At 36.9% G+C, this 25,549-nt stretch overlaps 1 protein-coding gene across 1 annotated transcript in view; it reads left to right on the forward strand.

The window, feature by feature from the left end:
- The window catches only part of DOCK2 (dedicator of cytokinesis 2), a 213,534-nt gene that overhangs the window by 181,195 nt on the left and 6,790 nt on the right, over positions 1-25,549 (forward strand). The window contains exons 36-48 of the mRNA XM_076349698.1: positions 286-326; positions 1,796-1,886; positions 2,982-3,101; positions 4,872-4,961; positions 6,276-6,380; positions 8,503-8,644; positions 10,387-10,468; positions 13,205-13,289; positions 14,829-14,915; positions 15,247-15,423; positions 16,808-16,891; positions 21,730-21,867; positions 24,127-24,254. Coding sequence (XP_076205813.1) covers positions 286-326; positions 1,796-1,886; positions 2,982-3,101; positions 4,872-4,961; positions 6,276-6,380; positions 8,503-8,644; positions 10,387-10,468; positions 13,205-13,289; positions 14,829-14,915; positions 15,247-15,423; positions 16,808-16,891; positions 21,730-21,867; positions 24,127-24,254 — 1,370 coding nt within the window. The remainder of the gene's footprint in view (positions 1-285; positions 327-1,795; positions 1,887-2,981; positions 3,102-4,871; positions 4,962-6,275; positions 6,381-8,502; positions 8,645-10,386; positions 10,469-13,204; positions 13,290-14,828; positions 14,916-15,246; positions 15,424-16,807; positions 16,892-21,729; positions 21,868-24,126; positions 24,255-25,549) is intronic.

Genomic DNA, 25,549 nt, shown 5'->3' on the forward strand with positions numbered 1-25,549 from the left:
ATTTTCGTCTTCTCCAACAGAAGAACTTTCACTAATGATTTCATTAGTGAACTAGGAGAAGTATACACATGTATGTATAATAATAACACATACTAATAACTAATTAAAATATTAATTGAAGCAGTAGTGCCAGGTTTAAACTTAAGACAGTCTGTAAATAATATATTTCTTATTTCTTTTTCGTGCTGTCCAACTAGCAAGAAAAGCAAAACCTCAGCATATATATATTCATCTTGTGTTTTAATAAAAGACATTAGGAGATAACTTAAATCTTTGTGTCCATAGAATTTCTACAAGGACATTAACCGTGAAGAGATGTATATCAGGTATGGCAGTTGTTCTGTTGGATCTGTTTTGGGACGGGCAATAATACTCTCTTATGAATTCTGGTTTTATCATTGTACTTGAATTTCTGTTACTTAATGTAAGTTAACCATCCACAATGACTCTGTTGTAGCCCTGGCCTCATTTATATTCTTACTCCATTGTCTGCTTAGCCTTCAGCGATTTGCAATCTATCATATATATTCATCAGTAGCATTTTTTTCCCCAAGAATCAACTTTTAGTTGATCAAATCACTCAGCATTCATTGTCTATTGTTTTAAATAAAGAAAATACAGCTAGATTTGAGGTTTGATGGAGAGTGTGTCGTACATTTAGAATGGCAGAAAAAATATTAATGTTTTGTAGAGTTGTGCAGTCTGCCAAGTCGTCTTGAATATGCAATACCACATGCAATGCAGAATTACTAGTAAAGCATTTTTCTGTAAGAGCTGTAGCTATACTGGCAAATTCTTTCACATGTGACATGGCCTCTCAGTGTCTCCAACAGTTTTGCATGTGAGCTGCAGCAAATCTTGCTGTTCAAAAGCTCACCATTTCCTGCCTCTCCTCTCATTCTGCAAAATCTGCAGAGCGACCTGCACCTCGGCCACTGCAGTACAAAGCCCAGAATCTCAGCTGAATAAGCACTGAAGGTGATTCAGAGCTAAACCTGGAGCTATGGGCTGGAGTGGCCAGGGAGAAACAATGCTCCCTCTGCGGTCGTTGCTGAGGGGGACACATTTTCAGTTGGGTTGACAATTGGGAATGGTAACGCCTTGAACTGCTACAGGAAGGTGTCAGAGTTCCTGTGTCAAAACTCCTGTTGCATGTAAGAGGATGGGATGCACTTTTTCTTTCTGGCTGCTGGAAAAGACGTGGCTTACGTCACATGATGGGCAATGGTTGTGCTGGTAGCAGCAGTGCTGCCCTAGGGATCAAGGAGAACACTGGCAACATATAACTTAGAACAACTCTTCTGCCCCTACCACCTTCCAAGTTGTACAGGGACTTGCTTTGTCTTTCTGGGCTGGTGTTTTCTGTTTTCTCCTTTACCTTGTGTTATCTGTTGTGCTTGCATCTATTTATGTGGAAAAGCATTTACATGCAATCGAAAAGTGCTACAGAGAAAGGCAGCTATCTTTAGTAACAGTCCAGAAATAACGGACTCAGAGGTCTGACTTAGACCTTGAGTCTAATAGTTCTTCCTCTTGGGTGGAGCTGATAGCAATTCACAGGAGGAGGTTAGCTCTTTCTCCTCCTTTCGTGCACAACGTTTCAGCATACAGAGAGAACAGTCTGAACAAATGCACAGAGCTTTAACCCCTCTCAGAGTGTCCTTAAAGACTCTTTGGGTAGTGACTGCATGACATGTATGAAGTTCCCCTTACAGAGCTTATCTAGAACTTTTTTGACACTTAGTATTCCAGTCATGTCAATAGCTAGTCTAATTCTTGTTCTCTTCTCTAACAGATATTTGTATAAATTGCGAGATCTTCATTTAGATTGTGAGAATTACACGGAAGCAGCATATACCCTTCTACTCCATACGTGGCTCTTGAAGGTTAGACTTTCTAAACTCAATATATAAATACATAAATAAGCTTTTGCAATTTTCAAATATATAAATAAAAAAGTGATTGTCTTCATCTCTGATTTACTGCATATTAGTGGTTTTCCATAGGGGTATTCAAGTTTCTAGTTAAAAATACTGCAGTAGGTCATACAAAATTAACATTAATTACTGAAATTGTATTTTCAATACGTGATTAAAAGCCACATATTGGTAAAACTAAATATTGTAGCAAAAATAGTTTTATTTTATAGTGAGTGCAAATTCTGAAGCTATTTAACTTCCATGTGGTTTTCATTTTGCTAATTTCTTACTGTCCCAAACATAACAATGATGAAAATTAAATGCAATTTTTTTCAGCTATCACAGGGGGACATCTGACTTTTCATTTTAAATAATATGGATCATTCTGCCATATTATGTTTGCTTTCTTTTGTAGCTGGTAATTATTTTTTGCTACAACTAATGTTTATTCTCATTGTAACTGACGTTATCAATAGAAATGGTCAGTAACATGCATTCCCATTTCAAGGGAAAATGCAAAATTTAAATGTTCTTCAGCAAAAATGTGAGATTTCCTATGGAATTTCTTTTAGTGCAGAACCATATAAATTTGACTTTTCACAGTGCTATTTTGCTTAAACTTCATTTTGACTTTTCTGATCATACAAAAATATGAGGTATATTGTATGTATTCTATTGGTATAGACAAAGATAATTTTATATGCAAATATTTTAATACAAAAAATCAAAACCAAATCAGTCAAGATGACACCGCTGAAATAAAATGATCTAATTTTCTCACATAGATTTTTATCCAAAATTTTTGGGTGGGGGGCAGGAGGGAACACAGGTTTTTAAAATGTTATGTCTAGTCCTGGTTTACCACATGAAATACAGCACTTGTTTGAAGAGGTAATGAAAACATTCCCAGTGCCTTTCCCAGTTTCTTTGTGGAAGGGTAAAAAAGACTGGGGAAAAAAAGACTTAGAAGAGCCCAGGGGACCAGACCTTGGGGGAGGGGGCACGTGTGTGTGAAATGTTGAACTCCAAAAGCATGTTTTTTTAATGTGTTTTCATTCTCAGTGGTCAGATGAACAGTGTGCACCCCAAGTCATGTCAACAGAGTTCCAGTGTTCACAGACCTATCGACACTTGAAAGAGAATCTGTATGAGAAGATCATAGAATACTTTGACAAAGGAAAGGTAGGTCTGTAGAGTTCTTCCCCCTGCCAAATCTCTTTTGACTGTGTTACTTTGTACAGTAGTATTTAATGAATATGCTCTGTACAAAGCGTTTGTGTAGGAAATCCTCTTTGAAATATGGGTCAACTAAAAATTGTGTCCTGAAGGCTTATTCACAGAGTATATCTGTTCTATATGAACATATTCTTTCAATAACCTCATGCACAAATGTTTATACTGGTCACAAGCATCTCTGTCAGGCAGTAATAAAATAATAAAAAACGTTGTATGTACTTTTCATTACTAGGAAAAGAATGCAGACTACACAGATGGCCTTTCTAAACCATTCAGTCATTATATCCCAAAAAACCGGACAGTTCAAAATGGACATATTTGTTTCAGAGAAGTCTAGAATTTCATCCCAAACTTAAAATGTAGCGGTTTGATGTTCAGTACTTGGGTTTAGTCCAGCTTTTTATAAAAAAATCTGTTAATAAAATTGCCTGTCAATACAATGACAGTAGAGCTGAGATTTTTGGAAATAAAGCAAAGGACTAGAAAGCAGGGGAAAATTCTGCAGTGCTGGATAATGACTCTTATGACCCAATAAGGCCTTTAAGTCATTATGTCTCGTTCAGCTGTAGCCAAAGGTATGAAGGGGGAAGGCAGTTCATTACTGCTTCTTGCAAAATAAAGGCATAACTCCCCCACGGAAGTCCCTCCTATAATTCAGAAGGTAGAAAGTTTTTGGTGCTTCAGCACTGTGCAGGAAAACGCAGTGCTATTTATAACTTCTCATTTTGTTGGCATCTGAAATAACTACAACGTAGCAGTCCCCACCCACTGTATCAGAACAATCAAGTCCTCATGATTTCTGATCTACCTAGCAGTCAGGTTCTCCTCAGATACATCAGAGGAGGTTTGCAGGCAGCTGAATGCAGCTGTCAGGTTCAGAAGTACCTAGCCTAGGAGTACATGGCCCCATGTAAAAATGGTCATAATGCGTGTGACCACCAGTGTCCTTACATCAGTAGAGAATTATGCTCAGAAACCCCCTTTTGTCTCCTTTATTCTGAATAGATGAGAAGACTGACAGAATTTGAGAACTATCCTCAAGAGAGGGAGTTTCTATCTGCTTTAAGACCACTTTTGTGCTGCATACATTAACTGCCTATAGCAGATGAGAAAAACTGCCCTAGTCTTTCCAGTGCAGCTCTGTAATTCCTCACAGTAATTTTCAGAGGTAGCTATTAAGTTGTGTGGAAAGAAACACGCTGCTACTCCAGGCAAGTGGCAATTTAAGTCTTGTAATTTTTTAGCTGACTGGGAGAGCTGTCATATGCAAGGCTGCCTATGATTATGTATGCTTCAGGATTTCTTGTAAAATGAAGTGTAAAATGAAGTGTGTTTGTTTTAAGGAGAGGCAGGTGTCAGTCCCCTCATAGCTGCTCTTATGCTTGGGGTATATTCTAGATGTTATGCACCTTAGTGATTTACTCTTCATTTTTAATGTATCTGAAAGGTTAGGTGATTTTTTATTATTTTATTGTAAGAATAAAGTATGTTTACTTATTCCTTCCTATAAAGAACCATAAAACACTTTTATTTTTTACATTAATCTGCTTTCCTAAAGTCTATGATTGTCTTGAGTCTTCCATTCTAAATGTGCAGTTAATAAGTGACTGCAATTTAATGATAGCATAATCAATAAAACTGTAGTTAAACAGTGATGCATTAAAAACTTGTTTGTTGGTACTGGATTTACTTTTTAAATATGTGGTTGCATTGCAGATGTGGGAAGAAGCCATATCTTTATGCAAAGAACTTGCGGAGCAATATGAAAAGGAAGTTTTTGACTATGAACTTCTAAGTCAAAACCTGGTAAGATTATATACAGGACCTCAAATTAATTCAGTCACAGAAATTAGTACTTTTGAGCTATCAAATGATAGAGCTGCTTATGAGCTTGTTGTCTACAATTGATTTTTTCAGAGTTGCTATATTTTATTGTAACAATCCAGTGGTAGAGATTCGTAAAGAATTGTTTGTTAAAGTTGCATGGACACCTGCTTATTGAGGTATTTTGAAACTTCTATAGATGAAATAAAGATGTTCTCACTTAGCACAATTTAAAGGCCATGTATAAAAGAAATATAACAGGTTTTTGAGGCCTTTGTCCTGCTTTAGGGTAGAAAAAGCACCTGGATGCATTTTTTTCCCCTGAAATTTCTTTAAATTTTAGGAACTCAAATCTTGACAAGCCTAAAGAATTCTGTCCCAGTGAGGGACTGGGGAAGTAATACATCACTAGGAATTATAACTAGGTCCAAAGGCTAGAAGGAAGATTTTAAAGGAAGATCAAATGTTCAATTATTTGTTTTCATTAAAATTGAATTAATCTAAAAAGAATCCCCTCCCCCACATACCTTCTTTTTTTCCTACCCCCAAGATTCCACACTTGCATGATCTTTATCAAATGTTTAGGGTTCATTCAGTAGATATCCCTGAATCTTCCACGAAGAAACCATGGGAATCAAAACATGATGTTCTTGAACAGTTTTGTATAAAGAAAGCTTCTTTTCCTCCCAATCAATTCTGCTTTTATCATAAACTAAAAGATAAAGACAATATTTTTGCCAATTCCATTTAAGTTGCAGTGTTGCGTGTCTCATAGATATAACACAGGAAATAAAAATAGTAAACCTAAATGACACTTCGTCTTTTATGGAAGACGTTGTTCTAAGCCCTTTACATGGTGTGTGTCCTTAGCATGATGCTAGGGCAAACGTTTGAGTTGATCCATACCTCAGAAAACATTTGAGGCAGGGAGTTTTTCCAAATGTATTATTTCAGTAATGCTATCAGTTAAGTGTTTAAAGTGTAAAGTGTTTGCTTTTTTCTTTTCACGCTAGTAAATGAAGGGTAAGCCTGATTCTGAGGTCAGATAATTAAAGTTGAAGCCATACATGTTTAGCTATGATTATATCTGCATGTAAATGTAAACAATATTTAATGTACCACAGCAGTGTCACGTGCATGCTAACTGATTATTGCTATAGCTTACCAACTGATAATTGATAGCTTTTGCATATCCACTGATAGCTGTAGTACATAGCGTAGTACTACTGTAGAGGTCAAAAAAAAAAATGGAAAAACAACCCAAACAGAAGTAACTGCAGTTGGTTTTGCTTTCAGATTCAACAAGCAAAGTTCTATGAAAACATCATGAAAATTCTGAGACCTAAACCAGACTATTTTGCTGTTGGGTATTATGGCCAAGGATTCCCCACATTTCTAAGGGTAAACCTGTTTAAATTCTTACTTTTTCATCTATTTTCATATGCTTCTAAAAATATGCGTGTACTCTACTAGTGCAAGTGAGTCTCCGGGGATATTTGCCATGGATTTAGTTTTGCTTGGATGCAGGACTGTAGTCAAGATCTGAATTGCTACTTGTAAGAAAATGCATGAAATGTTTTCAGATGCATTTAAGTTGGTTCTTTCTCTCAGTTTGATTGTGGAAACTAGAAGTTATATCAGGTAGTAAAGGTGATATATGAGAGCCAAATGCAGCAATATGATGTAATTTGGTATGGGCAGCTCTTATGGTACATATTTCTCAGATGAGTGCCCACACAGGTTATTGATAACTAGTGGAATGTCATTAATTAACTTGTGTTCCAATTAAATCCAAAATTGTTTCACATGAGGTTGCTATTTTTAGTGGACCTTATCATGAACTGACAAGCGTTTCAGATTTATATTGCCTCTCAGCTACAACTGAAATACATTATGAATGTAGAAATAGCATGTTTTTTTCAGACCAATGCACTCTATAGCCAAATATCATGTATTTAACAGTGGGAAATAGTAGGTAAGTAGGATAGGGAAGAGTATAATATCGAGCAGGTGTGTAGTGATGTTGACCTGGTATATATTGCCTACTTACCTGATAAACAGCTTCCTGGGTTGGAGGTGACAGTTTTGGTTTCTAGCCCTTCATGGATTGTTCTACAGTGAATTTGTCCAGTTGCTCTCTGAACCGATGCACTCCAGAACATACTGTGGCCTCACAGTACACAACTGTGTGTTGGAGATTTACTGTTACCTTTCTGTTGTCATCTGATAATTTCTCTGCACAAGTTCTTACAGAGAGACTGAACAGCTGTTCTTTAATCACCTTCTTTGTGCCGTTCATGACATATTGTTCCTTTGCTGTTCATTTTCTAGTTCATGAGATGGTAGGACAAGAAGTGTACATAGTATTTGAAATGCGGATACACTGTGAATTTGTTCAGTGCGATACTGATGTTTCTTCTTTTGTTTTCCTGTTTTCCTCATAATAACTGAAGTTCAGATTGCTTTTTTGATCTCTAATATGCATTGAGCTGACAGGTTCATACCAACTGTCTTGTATTACTCTAATGGTAACAGCTAGTTGGTATCTTAGGACAATTATGGTAATTTTGAACTGTTTTCATTAGACCTCTATACACTGAATCTACTCTCTCAGTTTTCTTTACTTTTCTCTGTCCTTGACTACCATGTGAGAAATCAAGAATCCAAAGGGTCTGTTTTTTCAAGAAACCTGCCAAACTTAGGAAGTCATGCACAACTGGCTTTTGCTTTAGTTTTTTAAAAGATCATTGCTTTCTTTTAACCACAGTAGTGCATGTCTTCAGAGCATAAAACTAACCTGAATATTTGATGTTTTCTTGTAGGAAAAAAAAAAAAAAAATCTTTTCTTACACACTACAATGAACGTGGTAGCTTTCCTCACACTTGAAAAGCAATGAAAGATCTCTCTTTCCCAGTTTTAAAGGCCAAAGTTGCCTTGAAAACATTGGAAAAATAGTGAAACGATATGCTAATATTACACCAAAGGAAACATGCACCTTTTGTTTCTGTTATTGTAGAAGTATCTTGTTAAATGAAGCAAACTGAACTACAGATGAGCACATTGGGGTTAGACTCTCTGTAAATGAGGACATTTCATAATACCAAGGAGAAGGAGCAGGCAGAGGAAACCTATGTATTGGTATTACAAAGCTGTAAAACCTGGATCCAGAATGTATTTGAAAGCAAATCCTTTTACCTGACAGACAAGAAGAAAAGGAATTTCCATACTTTTCTTACCTCCCATTCTGATTTTATTCTGCTCTACAGGAGCATCCTCAGTGGTGATGCCAGTTTATCTTCATTCTGTCTAACAGCATAAAGTAGAGTCTCTGGAGAGTCAGTGCTGCATTCTAGCACCTGGTCAAAATGGTGTCTTGCTTTATAGCGAATTAATATTCAGAAAACAGTAATACTCACTCCAAAATTTGGAGACCCCATTGTGTCTTTGTACTGATAAACATGCATCTATAACTTCTGCCTCAGAATCATACAGCCCAAGGAATCAACTTTTTATTCTTTGCAGAACAAAGTATTCATCTATCGTGGGAAGGAATATGAGAGGAGAGAGGACTTCCAGGCACAGCTGATGAGTCAGTTTCCCAGTGCAGAGAAGATGAACACCACCTCAGCACCTGGAGAGGATGTGAAAAACTCTCCTGGTCAATGTATCCTTGAACATGTGGGAGAATACAGAATGAAGGCGGGTTGGGGAAACCTCGTTTTTAGCAAGAGTTTATCTGTGTGGAACAATCATTTCCTGAAAAGGATGAAAGTTTATTAATGTGGCAGCTCAGTTTGCAGTTTTACTTGTATGTCCTGCATGTCTTTTATGGTTTGTTCCTAAGATGTTTGCTCCTGTTTTTCTCACAATTCTAAGGAGCCTGTCTCCTTCAGTCATCATAGAATCATAGAATCATGTAGGTTGGGAAAGACCCTTAAGATTGAGTCCAGCCATAAACCTAGTCCACCACTAAACCATGTCCCTAAGTGCCACGTCTACGTGTCTTTTAAATACCTCCAGGGATGGCGACTAAACCTCTTCCCTGGGCAGCCTGTTCTAATGTTTGACGACCCTTTCGGTGAAGAAAATTCATTCAAGTTCATACATGGTTTACCTTTATTTTCTTCAAATGGCAAAAACAGTGATGAACACTTGAATTGGCCAAGTTTAAAGCAGCAAATTGTCTATTACCTCACATTCCTAGCTGTTGTGTTTTGATATTAAATTCATGTCTTCCTTGAACATCGTTCTGACTGGCACTGCACTTGGGTATCACCTGTATTTCCTGGCAACATAAATATGCCTTATGTCACTCTCAGAACTTTTCCTGGGAAAATTAACTCATAAACATCGTTAACCACCTTTTAGAATGCCCTAAATTATTCTTGTTTAGAAGTACTCTAACAGTTGCTTGCATACATTATCTTTTTCTTCATGTTCTGATTTAAAACATTACTGGCTGAGCAGATATGAGATCACCTCATTGTATCAGACTTTTTTTTTCACGTGTTGATTTTCCTTTATTAATTTTTGAGGTAATGTTGTAACACTTCACATGCTCTCTTGAGTCTATTCTGATGGAACCTGCTGGAGGAGAAAAGGAATACTGCTTTCTTTTCACACTGTTGGGACCGAAGCAGAGAGTATTACAGGCTTGTCTAAAATAGTACATTAAGCTTGAAAGACAAGCTTTCATAAGTCTGTCTTGTGTCTTAACTAATTTTTTTTTTGGGGGGGATCATATGCTTCAGTCCTTTCTTAAAGTAGAATTTGCTCAAGTCTGTTTGCAACTAACAGGAGATATTCACTACTTACACACTTAAGGAAAAGCTATGGAATCTAACCAGAGGGCATGAGTTTCAAATATACAGACATCATACAAATATGTAAGAATATGGTATATTTACTTACAAATACAGTATTCAGATTAAAAAATAACACTTCCATAGAAAAAGGAAATCTCAAGTAAAAGGGCTGCTCAATTACAGATTTCAAAGATGAAATGCTAAACATCATGACATTATGTATGCCTAAAGATAAATAGTGAAACTGTTAACATCAGATGTTGTTGACATTATTTTTGTAAGTTGGCTGGGCTTTAAAATTTAATGAATGATTCAGTGTGATAAATTCAGCTACAGATATTCAAGCTCAGTAAATAATAAAAATGTGCAGTTCAAAATTAATATTTATTCAAAATTAATATTAATATATATTCACTGGTTACTACTGGCAGATTTTGCCTTTTTTATCCAAGAAAGCTCCACAAATGAAAGCCTGAACCCTCCAGATTTTTCATCGGGAAATGTCTTTGTTGTTGTTGTTGTTATTATTATTATTTCCCCCGCAGCCTACAGTATTTCATACAGATAGTTAATAACATGCCCTTAACTTCCACAATTTCAGATATCCAGTGTTTTACAGTGCAACCAGTCCTGGAGGAGCAACCTAGATTCAAAAATAAGGCAGTACCTGATCAAATTATAAAGTAAGTGAATTTCTGTAATAGATCATGTAATGGAAGTCAGTCCATATTCCTAAATGGACAACCATTATTTTGTGAACTCAGTCATTTGCTAATGAATCTTAGAGCTTTTATTGTCTTAGTTTACTGACTTACGTATTCCCTAGGAATTTCATGAAAGAACATCTACCCATCTACCACTTAAGGAACAGCATATGGTTACAGGGCGGGGAGGTGGAATCCATGCTTTGGGTCTAAGTTATTGAGTTTTCAACACAGCTTCTTAGACAAGTGATGGAGAGAGGGGTCTTAGAGGTGACTGGCAGTATGAGAATGGTTGAGTTGAAGGCTCTTGTACAACAGAATCTTGTTATGACTTATCTTGCCAAGTGCAAAAGGCATGGCGGAAAAATGGTTTCCATTGGTACTATGGTCAAGATTTTGTAAAGGAATAAAGGAAATTAATTGTCCAAAGTATTTTGAGAACAGACTGGCTAACATTTCCAAACTCCTAACCCAATGTAGAACTGGTTGAACTTACTACATGCTCCTAATTAAGTGTTCTGACTACATGTGTGAAAAGTGATGATTCATTCTAATAGCTGATGCCAAAACTGCATACAGTACCTACTGGAACATTCGCTGACTTCAGGCTTGTGAGATTTTTGGCTCCAGATCCATCAATATATACAGGGGGATTATAAGGAAGAGGAGAGAGACTTTTTACCAAGGCCTGTAGTGACAGGATCGGGGGCAATGGTTTTAAACTGAAAGAGGGTAGATTTAGATTGGATATAAGGAAGAAATTCTTCACTATGAGGGTGTTGAGACACTGGAACAAGTTGCCCAGAGAAATTGTGGATGCCCCATCATTGGAATTGTTCAACGCCAGGTTGGATGGGGCTTTGAGCAACCTGGTCTAGTGAAAGATGTCCCTGCCCACAGCAGGGGGGTTGGAACTAGGTGATCTTTAAAGGTTCCTTCCAACTCAAATCATTCTATGATTTGTATGGTTGCAAACATGGTCAATAAAAGCTGTTGCTTATCACTAACACCTGAATGAAAAATTTCAAGATAGTATTTGTTAGCTTGTAACTTAAGGACAGCAGGCCATATTTTCTCCCTATTCTTGTCAGTGCCTTGTGAAAGCACAAGGTATGACTGTATCTCCCTAATGGAAACTGGTTAAAACAGGCATCTAAAGCTAAAATTTCCCAGGTAAACTGAGGCACCTGCATTTTTAATGCAAGAGAGGCTTTGCAATGCCTCCACCTGTGCACAGGTCTTGTAGCACAAGATTAAAAAAAAACAAACAAACAAAACTGTGGTCCCAATTTCAACTTGAATTCATTTTAAACTCAGTAACTGAAAGACAGCTTGTAAATCTGGTCCTGTTTGACTAGATTTCATTGTAGCACCAGCCACATTTTGAAACTGTAACAGTTTATTTAGCGGAGTGCTCCACATAAAGTACAATCTCTTGTCATATGGGAGATTTTGTAATTGTTTGTCTCAGCTGCCGAATTCAACCAAACTGCTAATTTCCTCTGGTCTTAGAGATTTATTTTTATGAGTATACTTCATTGGGCATTTAATTGTTAGTTACATTAGTTGATGGCAATGCATTTATTCTATAAAAGAGCTTCAAAATATCTGTCCTTTCAGATGGAACTGTATAAAGTGATCTGACTCAGTATGGCACTATTTTCCACTTTCTTTTCTTTATTGATGAAGATAATCTTAGTAGTTTGGATCAGAAATCATAGGTTCCTGTGAACTAACATACCAGAAGTTTGCTTAGCTCAACTGTTTGGGATCTCTCCATTTATTTGTTTCTCTAGGCTTCCAAAACATGGCTTGCTTTTACTGTAAGATATTTCTGAGATTTTTTTTTTTGCTCTGCAAAATTAGGTTTTACTTAACATGGCTTTAAATTTAATTCCTCTTTAAAACAAAAACTAAAAACCAAAAGGAGAGATTTTTCTGTGGACAGCAAAAAACTTAGCCAAAACTGTGCAATCTCTGTTCTTTCAAATTAGCCAGTGCTAAAAGCTGAGTGGTTACGAGTTTAGTGGAAATACATGCTCAGAGTGATTGAGAACGATTCGTTAGCTAAATAGATTAGACCGTAACATGAATTTGCAATAGATTCTTTACATTGATGTCCCCCTCTACAAGTATTTATATACATTTTTGTATCTATCATAAGATATTGTTATTAATGGCTTCAAATGTTTAGTTTATTGAATAACTTTTGTTCTGCGTTGTGACCAGAATTGTTAGATGTGATTAAACTGATTTGGCATGTGCTGTGGATGAAAAAACACATGTATTTCAGTCCAGGTGAATATATCTGCTCTGTTTAGTCAGTTATTTTTAACAAAATATACTCCTTTTGTATGCCATTATAAAGCAGGCAAGCAGCGTGCATGCCACAGCAAGAATACAGGAAAGTAAAAATATTTTCTAGACCTTCTTCTGGTTTTAACATTAATCGGGAAGTTCTGGAATTTTTATACCTGGGAATTACACCCAGTCACAAGCGGAAGCTTAATACTTGTAAAATACTGTGTGTTGACCCTGATTTACAGATAAAGTAGTTGTCTCCCGAGTTTTCAGTAAAGTGCTTTTTTTCTGGGCAGTAAATTTGCGTTTAATTAAAACCTCAACTGACTCAAAATGAAATATTTCACTGTGATAACAAGATCCATAAATTTCTGAATTCTGTATTTTACAATAGTCTTTTTTTAAATCTTTCAGTTTTTATAAGTCCAACAATGTGCACCGGTTCCACTATTCAAGACCAGTCAGAAAAGGATCTATTGACCCTGAAAATGAATTTGCTGTAAGTAAATGAATGACAGGGTGATGGATGCAGTTCTGGTAGCTGTGACTGAATTTTGATCCTTTCTTAGTCTCAGATTGCTCATTACAAACACCCGAACTTTAGGATCTGATTCAAAAAAATAAACGCAAGATTTCTCTGTTTCAGCACTACTCCTATGTACTTACTCAATGATACATCACTGTTTCAATTGCAGGTAAACATTATGTAGTTAAGTATGTTCAACACTTTTGTGTTACGCAGTGACATTTTCTGGTACAGATTTTCATGATGAAACAAGAAGACATGTAAATAAATATCAAATGGTTTGCCTCCTGTAGTTTACAACACTTTTGTCAGCTGCCAGCTTGGCAATGAGAGGTGTGTGTTGTCTGCTTTCATCAGTCCTGTGAAATCTTGACAGGCTAGAGTACTACCTATGTCGTTTTTATTCCCATGCATAATTGTGTAATGCTGAGAAGTAGTCTTCGTTGTTCAAATATTCTAGGAAATCTGCAAAACCATGAATTATTTTTCAGTGTCATGCATAAAAATGTGGTAAATTTCTATATTTTAATTTTACGGATATCTGATATTTTATAGTTTGTCGTGAAAACCATACCATCCAATATTTATAGCTAAAGCTGTGCTCTTGGGATACTGATGGGAAAAGCCATTTATTTCAAAAATGTACAATTTCAGTTATGTGCGTGCTGATTAGTAATGTCAACAGTTTCATGTAAGGAGCTTCTTACCTGTTGTTAAATTCAGTGCTTCAGATGTGAACTCTGCCCTGACATCCCAGCTTTGCACTGTATTATCAAGCCTCATGATGCACATTGGCTTCCTTTGCAAACTGGAGAGTTTTGAAACAGTTTATGAGTATACCTTGAAATGGATTGACAAAAGCTAAATCGTTAATGCTTTCATTGCTGATGACAATAGGTAATACACATGCTTACTTCAGATAGGTAGAAATTGGGATAGTTGGAGTATGTCTTCATTGCATTCATTATTATGTTTCTCAGTACTGACAGTTTAGATGAGCTGATATTGGTAAAATAAGGAGCAGTAGGGTAAATGATCTAGTGGCGTTTTAAAATACCAACAGCTAGTCTTGTTCAGAAGAGGAAAAAGAAAGGGGAGGAAAAAAAAAAGTGAGAATACCGGCAAGTTGTTATAGGGCTATTACTGCTTTTAATTGCAGAAATACGTTTCGAAAGTGGAGGGAGTATAATCTGGGTAGAGGTGAGAGCAGGTCATTTAGCCACAGTCATTCAATCTGTAATGGCAAAAATAGGAATAGATACTAAAAGATTCAAGGGTAATTTTCTTTTTCCTCTGCTTTCTGCAGGCTTAGTGCCTGAAGATGACCTAATCTGAAATCAGAAAAATGATTTGTGCAAATTGCTGTGCTAGATTAATTTTGCACTGTCCTTTTATGCAAAAAAATGCATGTTTTCCATGTACATTATTTTCACTCTGACATTTCAGAAGGCAGAAAAGATTAAAGCTTAAATCCCGAAGTATCATTTTCTCCCTGCTATGTTTTTTTAATAGTCTATGTGGATTGAGAGAACATCGTTTGTTACAGCATACAAACTTCCTGGAATTTTACGATGGTTTGAGGTCATCTCCATGTCACAGGTGTGTATTAACATGCTAAGAACCTGTAAAACATGTATCTATATGAATCCTCATGTACAAAATAGTTTGCAAATTTATCACACAAGGCTATTGTTATTTACTTACTTTTATACATCCAAAACTGTTATTACTTATGTTTTATCTTTCTACTGCTGGGATCAATATATCTTACATCTGACTTATAGTTTCAGGACCAAGTCCTAAGAGAATTGAACAAATCTGTGTTGATTTGCTGAATTGTAAGAATGTTGTTCATGTATGTGAATTTTATAAAACCAAAAAGACCTTTTTATCTCTTTATAAACCTTAGAAGTCTTTTGTTTCTTTATAGACTACAATTAGTCCTTTAGAGAATGCTATTGAGACTATGTCCACAACGAATGAAAAAATTTTGATGATGATTAACCAATACCAGAGTGATGAGAACCTTCCTATTAATCCACTTTCTATGCTTCTGAATGGAATTGTTGATCCAGCTGTTATGGGTGGCTTTGCTAAATACGAGAAGGTAAGAGCTTTTAAGTCAACGCAAAGAACGTTTTCAGATATATTATTTCATAATCCTCCTACATCCTTTGTTCAAAGTGGCAGTGGAATGTGGGCTGGGAATATGAAAGCCATAACTCCACCGATTAAGAGATCCTCATGTCCTGGTCACATCTATCTTTGAAAGCAGAAACTAGCGAACTAGAGTAACTGAAGCTCAGTATTAATCACAGTTATGAGGGTTTTCAGTGGAACCTGAAATATACAGATCTCACATATACATGTGAGACGAGATACCCCTTTTGTAATGAAATAGGCTCTCACACATCAAAAGATTTGGTCTGGAGTAAATGAATCAAGTTTATCCTACAGTAAGTCTGGAGTATTTAGATGTGGGTTATCAATTAAACCGTCATCAGGTTTTCTCAGTAACTGCAGCCATTCTGCATAGCAGGTTTTGTTGTTAAAAAATGGGAATACAAATAAAAACTGTTCTGGCAATACATGGAAAATGGAATGTCTTGAAGAACTGAACTGTAGAAAATTTGTCCCGAAGGCCGCCTTGTGGAGGCAGGGCAGGAGAGAAAGCAGGAACGTTAAAAACTCATATAAATTTAAATTCTAAATTATTAATTATTAAAGAGTTGGATGAAAATGCGTATGGGGTTACCCCACAGCTGTAGAGCTCTATTATTTCTGCCTGCCATTTCCTGATGAAAAGCATGTGCCACGCTCAGTAGGCTCAGCATGTCAGATAGACTCAGACAGTGCTGAAAAGGTGCCATATACATATATATGTATATATGTACACACATAAATTATATGCGGTAAGCATGACATATTCTGGAGGAGTATGACTTATGCTATGTTAGTCCTAAAGTATCACTTGTTTAGATGTTTGGCAGTCATGGACAAATAGCTACATTCTTCTTTTGTACCTGGGGGATAAAATCTTTGGGCAGCAAAAGGCAGTGTGTACGCAGTATCCGGCTCTGCTTATCTATGAAAGAGTTCAATTTCTTTATTATATAACACTGGCTAATGTCAGTAAGTAGGGTACTTGAATAAAATGATCATTTGTCAATGTAAATCATGATACTCCAAATTTGTGCCTTTTTAGTTTCAGTGCAAGCTTAATAAAACAAACAATAATTGGGTTTCATAGTAAGGGTCTCAAACTCAAAAGTGTTGGATGAAGACTGAATACATTTTAACAAAAAAAAAAAAGCACCTCGGCTCTCAACTGATATAATAAGGGATTATCACTAGCAGCATCTGGTTAAGGAGCATGCGTATGTCTCTCTTATTTGATGGCCAATATTATGGTCACCAGCTGGAGTCAATGGAGTAATCGCTGATTTCTTTACCTGTCGAAATGATGGACTGAATTATTTTTTTTGTCTAAGGCTTTCTTTACAGAAGAATATATCAGAGACCATCCAGAGGATCAAGAAAAGCTGAATAGACTCAAAGATCTAATTGCTTGGCAGGTAACTTCTTACTGACAGCAGTCATCTGAGGCTTCATCAGCTATTCCTTTTTTCTGTTCCTTTCTAGCAGGAGAACATAGCATTTAGATGATTGTGTCATTTTTACCAGGGGCTTTTTTGTGGGGCTTTTTTTAACTGTTTTTCCAAAGCAGGGAGGGGTAGAAGAATGAGAAGACTCTTTTTACAAACTTCCTGCCTAGTTCTGTGATGAATTCATAGTATTTTTTTGAAAAGGGACTCGTAGTAAAATAGTCTGTCTTAGAGTAAACCTTCTGTTTCAGAGTATGTATAGTTGTAAAAGAACTATCTATTTATTATCCTATTTAGATATTAATAGTTTCCCTAAGTAGTTTTTCCTAAGTAGGAAAAAGGACTTAAACTCCTTCAATTTTAATGTGCCTAACAGGAAGCATGTATTCCATTACTAACCCACTAAGATCGCTGACGAAACAGCATAGCAATAATTCCTTACCCTCTGATGTGGCATGTGATTGATAAAACATTCTTGGGGATCTAAGCAATCCCGTCCTTCGGGTTTTTTAAAATCTGTGCCTAAACTGGAGAAATGGCTTAATTACAAAAGTCACATCGTATTTCCCAAGGAGTATCATCATTATAGTGTCCGTTAAGAGTTAGATGAAATGCTACCAGAATCAGGGGAATTACCCATATATCTCCTTATGTCCTAGGGAAAGCGGTAGGCCAGAAAAGTACTTTGTAGAACACATAATTTGGAATGGTTTATCAAAAGCCACATATAGCAGGCTACATTTATGGTTAAAAGGGCCAGGATTTCAAACTCAGGTTGTATTCCTGGAGACAAAACTGAGAGCATGATAAAAGTCATAGGACTTCATGAATTGCTGCGAAAACAAGCATTTGCAAATGTCAGATGTTCTCTTGGGAAATAACTCTTTCCTAGAGGTAGGTGTTCATTGTTGTTGTTTGTTTGTGGGTGTTTTGAGTGGGGTTTTTTGCATTAGAAACCTTAATGGAATGCTAGTTGCTCACAGGAGTTATTTTCGTGCTCAGTGACCCTTCAAGATTGCTGCTACATGTCTTTTGTGTGACAAATAGCATGAAAGACCATTAGTAAATATTTTTAAGCTGTATCTCCAGAGGAAAACTGAATATTCTGCCTATACTAGCAGAACCGAGGTTATTTGGTTTTTTATTTATTATTATATTATTTTATATATAGTGTACGTATGATAAGCCAACCAACCCGCAGAACCCTTTTGGCCTCAAAGAGGAAAATGCACCTACAGGAGGTGGTAGCAGAAAAAACTCTGGTTTTGCCGAGATTCAAGGCAAAATGGCTCTTTTCATTGACCTAAGCATTTGTTTTGTTAATGGAGGGAAGAAAAACATGACCTCAGAAATTATCAATTCTATTTGCATTATCTAGTCCAAATAGAAATTATTGACATCAATATACGGCAAAATGAATGGCTACGAGAGAACAGACTTATATTTTTACACACAGGCAGTTTGTTAAGAAACCACTAACTGCTAAGTCCTCTGAAATGTAGATGATTTAAGTGAGAAAGAACTGTTTGCTGTGTAAATGAATGGGCATAGTAATTGCTATATCAAGGCATAATATAGTGATCTCCCTTTCAAGAAGGATGTTATGAAATAGTGTGAGTTGATCTGGAATTTTACTATCAGAAGTGAATGGCTCAAGATATTTCTCATCATGTTCCATGTCTCATTCTTTGTACTAACTCACTAAAAAAGTCTTCCTCATTGATTTAATCTTATGTCATCCTTGTGAGAGGGCTACAGTATGCTGGGCTGCATGAAAAGAAGCGTGGCCAGCAGGTTAAGGGAGGGGATTCTGCCCCTCTACTCTGCTCTGGTGAGACCCCACGTGGAGTACTGCGTCCAGCTCTGGAGCCCTCAGCACAGGAAAGACACGGACCTGTTAGAGCGGGTCCAGAAGAGGGCCACGACAATGATCAGGAGGGGAGTGGAACACTCCTATGAGGAAAGGCTGAGAGAGTTGGGGTTGTTCAGCCTAGAGAAGAGAAGGCTCTGGGGAAACCTTATTTGCACTCTTTCAGTACTTAAAGGGGGCTTATAAAAAAGATGGCGGCAACCTTTTTAGCAGGGTCTGTTGCGACAGGACAAGGGGGAATGGCTTTAAACTAAAGGGGAGTAGATTTAGACTAGATGTTAGGAAGAAATTTTTTACGCTGAGGGTGGTGAAACACTGGCCCAGGTTGCCCAGAGAGGTGGTGGATGCCCCATCCCTGGAAACATTCCAGGTCAGGCTGGACGGGGCTCTGAGCAACCTGATCTAGTTGAAGATGCCCCTGCTTGTTGCAGGGGGGTTGGACTAGATGGCCTTTAGAAATCCCTTCCAACCCAAACTATTCTATGATTTTATATTCTATCTCTGTTTTGTAGATGAGAAAGAGCAAGAATTAACCATTTATTCCTCTCTCAGCCTTGAAATGAATCTTCCAAATAGTTTTAATGGCTTTTTTTTTTTAACTAATTTCTTAATGTTTTTGAAGTTTCTTCCTGTTTCATTTTGATTCATCTCAGTTTGGTTGTTAGTTTGAGTCACCAACCTTTACAGCTTTCTCCTGTATCGTTGCCCACCGTAGGCTCTGTATATGGTTGCTTTCTGACCATCAGAAGTACTCAATGGATGTAGTGGTATAAATTGAGCATAATACTGTCTGGCATTAGGAAATAAAGTGGTAATTTATATCTATCCCTGTAAATCCTTCTAAAGAGGACAAACAGATCTGTCTGTAATAGATGGGCTTTAATACCACATTTTTAAAAGTTATATTGAAACTAAACTTCCATAAAATATGATCAAGTCAATGGGTGGACCGATATATACAATTTTAATAGTATTTATAGGGTCACAACACAAAAAAGAAGCGTGGAATCTAAGTGGATTTTACAGAAAAGCCCCAAACATTAATGCAAAATAGCTAAAGTCAATGGTAAAGCAGTTAGAAAAGGTTACTGGCAGAAGGGTAGCTAAAAGTATGTTGCACAAATCTCATGAATCACCATCTTCAAAGACTGAAGAGTAATGAAATGTCTTTATATTTTAAAGAGAAGCATTACAAAGTTTCTCTTTGTGAATACGTTTATTATTAATTAAACAGCATGTCAAAGTGTGCTGTCCATTATCTTTGAAGATAAGATTTGTTTTGTTTGCTTTTAACTGGATATTATTACACTAATATAACAGCAAAGATGATAGTAGCAATATAATAGCAAAGGAAATCATTGTAGGGAAGAGGGGTTAGAAAGGTAGTGTTGCTATCATATTTGCTTCATTGTAAGTGTTTTTTTTTTTTTTTATTTGGTAAGCAAGCCATTCCTTCTGAGAAAGGAGAAAGATTTTTGAAGGAATTCAAGTGGAGGGAGGTATTTAATGAACAGATAGACCTTTTCCTAACCTTTTTATCAGGTGTTCTCCTTTAAGGGAGTAGGTATCTATACTTCCCTCCCCGCCTAGTTTTTAAAACCTATTGTTATGTACCTTCTTTCAACTCTAGTAGGAAGAATCAGAGATCTTAACCCCTTTGGTTACTTGTCACTGACCCCAGCCTAAAGGATGAGCTGCAAAAAAGAAAAGCACAGGGGTAAAATTGAGCAAAGTCAGCCTGGTTAGTGCAAGCTGCCTCTGTTCATGGCTTGAGTTCTTCATTTTTGTATTGAAGCATTATCTTACTGAATTTTTCTTGAGATGTGGGGAGTACAGAGGAAGTCTCCAGAGTAAAATCGAGGACAAAGGAAGAGGTCACCTTCAGTAACCAGGCATTAACTTATCAAATTGCAGCCCCCAGTAGATTGATTTAAACCTCTCTCAGTCACTTAATCCTCTGTTTGAAAGAGGAGAGTTTGAAACCACCTGCCTGGAATCCACTTGGATATTTTTTCATCCCTACCTTCTGTCTCGTAAACTATGGCAGGCACCTTCATAAGCAGGTGGGCTAGTAGTCTAAGAATTTTGTAAACCCTCTTCTGGCGTGTTTAATCTCATAAGGGATTAAAATACATAGAAGAGATAAAACAGTCACTATGAGGCAGCCAACATTCTTCAAAACTTTACTGAGCAAGCTGTCGTGGTTTAACCTCAGCCGGCAACTGAACACCACACAGCCGCTCGCTCACTCCCCCCTCCGGTGGGATGGGGAGAGAATTGGAAGAGTAAAAGTGAGAAAACTCGTGGGTTGAGATAAAAACAGTTTAATAATTGAAATAAAATAAAATAGTAATAATAATAATAAAAGGATATACAAAACAAGTAATGCACAATGCAGTTGCTCACCACCCGCCGACCGATGCCCAGCCAGTCCCCAAGCAGCGGCCCCCCCAGCCAGCTTTCCCCAGTTTCTGTAGTGAGCATGACGTCCCATGGTATGGAACGTCCCTTTCGCCAGTTGGGGTCAGCTGCCCTGGCTGTGCCCCCTCCCAGCTTCTTGTGCACCTCCAGCCTGCTCAGTTGGTAGAGCATGGGGAGCTGAAAAGGCCTTGACTAGTGTAAGCACTGCTCAGCAACAACTAAAACATCGGTGTGTTATCAACATTGTTCTCATCCTAAATCCAGAACACAGCACTGTACCAGCTACTAGGGAGAAAATTAACTCTATCCCAGCCAAAACCAGGACACAAGCCCATTTTTCAAGAGCCCTTTCCATCTTGTAGTTGCTGCTAAAAGCTGAGATGAACTGACAAATGTATCTGCCAATCACAGTAGGAGTTTTGCAGTTGACTTAGCAGATACTTTAACTGGAGCTAGAGGAGCTGTCAGACCCAGTTTAATATTCTCACTTTTTTTCTTCTTTTTTTCCTTCTTCAAGATACCTTTCCTTGGGGCTGGAATTAGAATTCATGAAAGAAGAGTTTCTGATAATCTTCGTCCTTTCCATGACCGTATGGAGGAATGTTTCAAGCATTTAAAAGTTAAAGTGGAAAAACAATATGGAGCCAGAGAATTGGTATTGCTCTCCTTTTAACCTCTCCTGCAATTTCTCTTTACTTAATACACATCTTGTTCTTCTAAACAAAAACACACACTAAACTTTTGTTGCTTGTGGGTTTTCTTGTGATCTGAAGGTAGTAGGACCTGAGTTTTATAGTCAAAGAGTTGATTCAGTTCTCTGACGTATCAAATATTCCTCATTCGGGAAGATTTGGAGTATTTTATTATGTCTATTAAAATTGCAATTCTTTTTCCGCCTTATTAAGCAAGTAAAAGCAAATTCTCATGTTTCTCCTCTTTGTAATTTTTCTTAGGGGTTTAGGGCTTTGATCTGCAATTGATGTCTCCCTGTGCTAGCCACTTCCAGCTGTGTTGTGAAGTAAAAGCTGTCATGTGTATAATACTATAAATATCAGTTGAGACCAAACTGAAATATATGGGAATTGAAGGATAACTTCTAAACACAAATTCTCCAGACAACTCTTGAATAAAATAGTCTATCTGAGCTTGTGCAGGCTAGCAAGAATGATGTCAGCTGGTTTTTGTGATTAAACACCAGTTGCTTTGGAAATTATTTTATGTTGTTTCTTTCAGTGTTGATGATTTTATATAGGAGGATTTATTTCTTCTGTTACAGGGGAAAAAGTAGCAAGTTTCTAACCTAAATTTTGGATATTGTGCTGTGTTACACACCCCTATGATGAAAATTCTGTATATTTATCTCAGTATGTTTTTCTTATTTTCAGTCCCATGCCACCATCCTTGCAATAATATAAAGAGGCTGTAATCCACAATTAGCAATCTTGCCTAATGCTCGAACCCTTCAGCGCTCTCACAGATCAGCACTTAAAAAAAAGTAACCTATTTAAAATTCTGCAAGAGCAGAGAATGTACCTTGTGAATGGCACTGCTGCCATTTTACCACGTCTGACTCTCTCTGGCGGCTGGCCTGAGCTTTTTTATTAAAAGAACAAAAAACGTTATGCAGCTATTGTGTCTTTATCACAAGATTCTGGCCATTCAAAGGATAAGCAGCATGTAAACTCATTGCATGTAAACTCTGCAAAACACTTGAAAATAATTTTTGAAACTACAGATGTTTCCCAGTCTTCTCCTAGACGTCAGAGTCTTAGTGAGAAATGACATCAGAAGCAAAGTATTTGGGAATTTGGCATATGAAATTACGCATAAATTTTTAATATTTTCTGGATAATCAGAACAAAACCCTGTGCTTTAATATGAGATGTTTTGAAAACTTGTTCATATCCTGTTTATAGGATAGAAATTGAAGTAGGCTGGAAAAGTAGTTTATGGTATACACGCACTGGGAAATTCTCAAAAACCTGCCTCGTATCATGACACTGTGATGAGCTAACTAGGGGGAGGCATGCTCATCCCAGGAAATAATTGAACAGAAAAAGAGGGAAGAGCTAGCTGCACTCTACAATTTTAGATCCCAGAAGTCACCCCTGAAGAAAGAAAAGAGTTCTAGAATTAGCCAAGAAATGTGATCCTTGTCCCTACCTTATTAACAAGAGTAACAGGAAAGCGTTTGGAAAGAAGTCAGATTGTTTCAGTTAACGTTGTACCAGGCTGCCAAGGTTAAATAACCATCAACATTAAGCTGAATATTTCCAATATGGTAGCTAAATCTTCTTCAAGGAGATTTGGAGTGATACCTCCTTTTTCTCCTTCCACTGCAGAACATACCATCTTCAAGCTTTGCAGAGAGAGATGGTGCAGCATATATGGCTTTGTGCAATATGGATACATGATGACCTGGAGAATCCTCCTGTTATTCCTGTCTGGCTATTAGGGAAATACTAATTTTGTTCAACATTTGCAAATATGTAATTAAAAAGGCTATATTAACGTATAGAGATGGCAGAACCTGTTGTATTGAAAATAGAGCATGATTAGTGTCTTGGAGCAAGGGCTAACTAAATCTGTTTGCCCAATCAAGTACTTTAATGGCGTGACCCATGTCTGTTCAAAATAAGATCAGCAGACACTGTTTCTCTCAATTTCTTTTTCAAACGTACAGTTAATTATGTCAATTGTAGTTTATTTAGCTACTTACTGTATCACTGAGTTTGAGAGGTCTTAGAGTGTATCCAGACAGAAGAAACAATCACAGTAACTAATGGTAGAAAATAACTTCTTTCATGCCAAATGTTAAAACATCTGTGCTATCTTCAAGACCTAGTGAGAAGGGATGAAATGAGGTTCACACAAAGTTGTTTGATAGAATGTGTTTCTCTTTTCCATCCTGTAGCCAGATTTTGATGACAAGAGAGCAGGACGGCCAAGATCAATGCTGAGATCCTATCGTCAGTTATCAGTTATCTCACTGACTTCCATGAATTCAGACTGCAGTACTCCAAACAAAATTGCTTCAGAAAGGTTAGTTATGAATACAATACAAATTTTCTTTCAGTCCTGTTTTTTAACCAGTTTTATGGGATGAAACTAAAAGATTAAAAAAAAAAAAAAAAAAGGCAGTCAAGGATAAAGACCGCTAGCAGTCTCTTCAGACTATGCCAGAATTATTTTTAACTGTAGCTATCACTTCCTCCAGGCTTAAAGCTACAGTGTTTCAACCTTAATAGACAAAATATACTCAACTCTCACTGAAAAAAGTGGCATTTCATTTTCAGGAAACAAGTATTTTAAAATTTAAATGACATTTCAAAAAAATACAAAGATCTGTGTTTTTTGCAAATTTCTCTTTATACAGCTTTTAACTTAATTAGCATCTTTTGCTTGTAAAAATTGGCGAGAAAGAGGACAACCTTTACAAACTTACAAGTAAGGAGGTGGAATGTTTTAGTAAATCCTGTAGTAATGTAAAATGCTTTGCCTAATATGCTTTCTTAACTGCAGCACTGGGAACATAAAGACTTTCAAGTTTGAGAGAACAGTTATAGGTGTATTGATTAGCTTTTTCATCCACAAATTGTTTTGATCACTTTATAAATTACCCTTTGGGCACATAGAACTTAATCCCAAACAAGGTGCATTTAAATTGCTCTTGCTGAGCAGTGTGTGTTTGTGATTTTTTTTTTTTAAACATCTGATCTCCCTTTTTGAGTAGTTCACTTTTAAAAAGTAAAAAGTCCAAAGGTGTATGACCCTAACTTGGAAGTGTTTCTTCTGAAGACACCCCTCTATTCTTGCACATTTGACTGCCAGTTCATTGTTTAACACTACTTACTTAATTTTTTTGAGTTGTCTAACAAAGATGTGTAGTATCACACATTATGAGATGCCCCAGGCTGCTCTTCCTGCCCTTCAGCTTCCACTCAAGAAGGGTGTAGCACACAAACATGATTTGTGTCATACCTGCCAGTCCCATGTCTCTAATAAAGCAGAACACCTCCTATGGAACCAGACAACTACACTTAAGCAGCTGAATCATGCACCTATTTTTAATTCTTAGGATGTCAATTTGTTTCTAGGAAGCACGGGTCAACAATACTACTTGATTTATCCATTTTTACGTTGTAAAATAAGTTCAGCCCCATGTTCAATAGGCTAATTACATCAGCAGAGAAGGTAGTAAAGCCAGCACCAATTTCATATTTTTTTTTTAAATGAAAAATAGCCCAATTTTTAAACTATAAAAATTAGAGGAAGAGAGGAGGGAGGTTTGTTTGGTTTTTTTTTATCACTGGGTATGTGCATTGTTGTCCAATATG

This window comes from Aptenodytes patagonicus, chromosome 12 (assembly GCF_965638725.1).
Source record: "Aptenodytes patagonicus chromosome 12, bAptPat1.pri.cur, whole genome shotgun sequence".
Classification (NCBI taxonomy): Eukaryota; Metazoa; Chordata; class Aves; order Sphenisciformes; family Spheniscidae; genus Aptenodytes; species Aptenodytes patagonicus.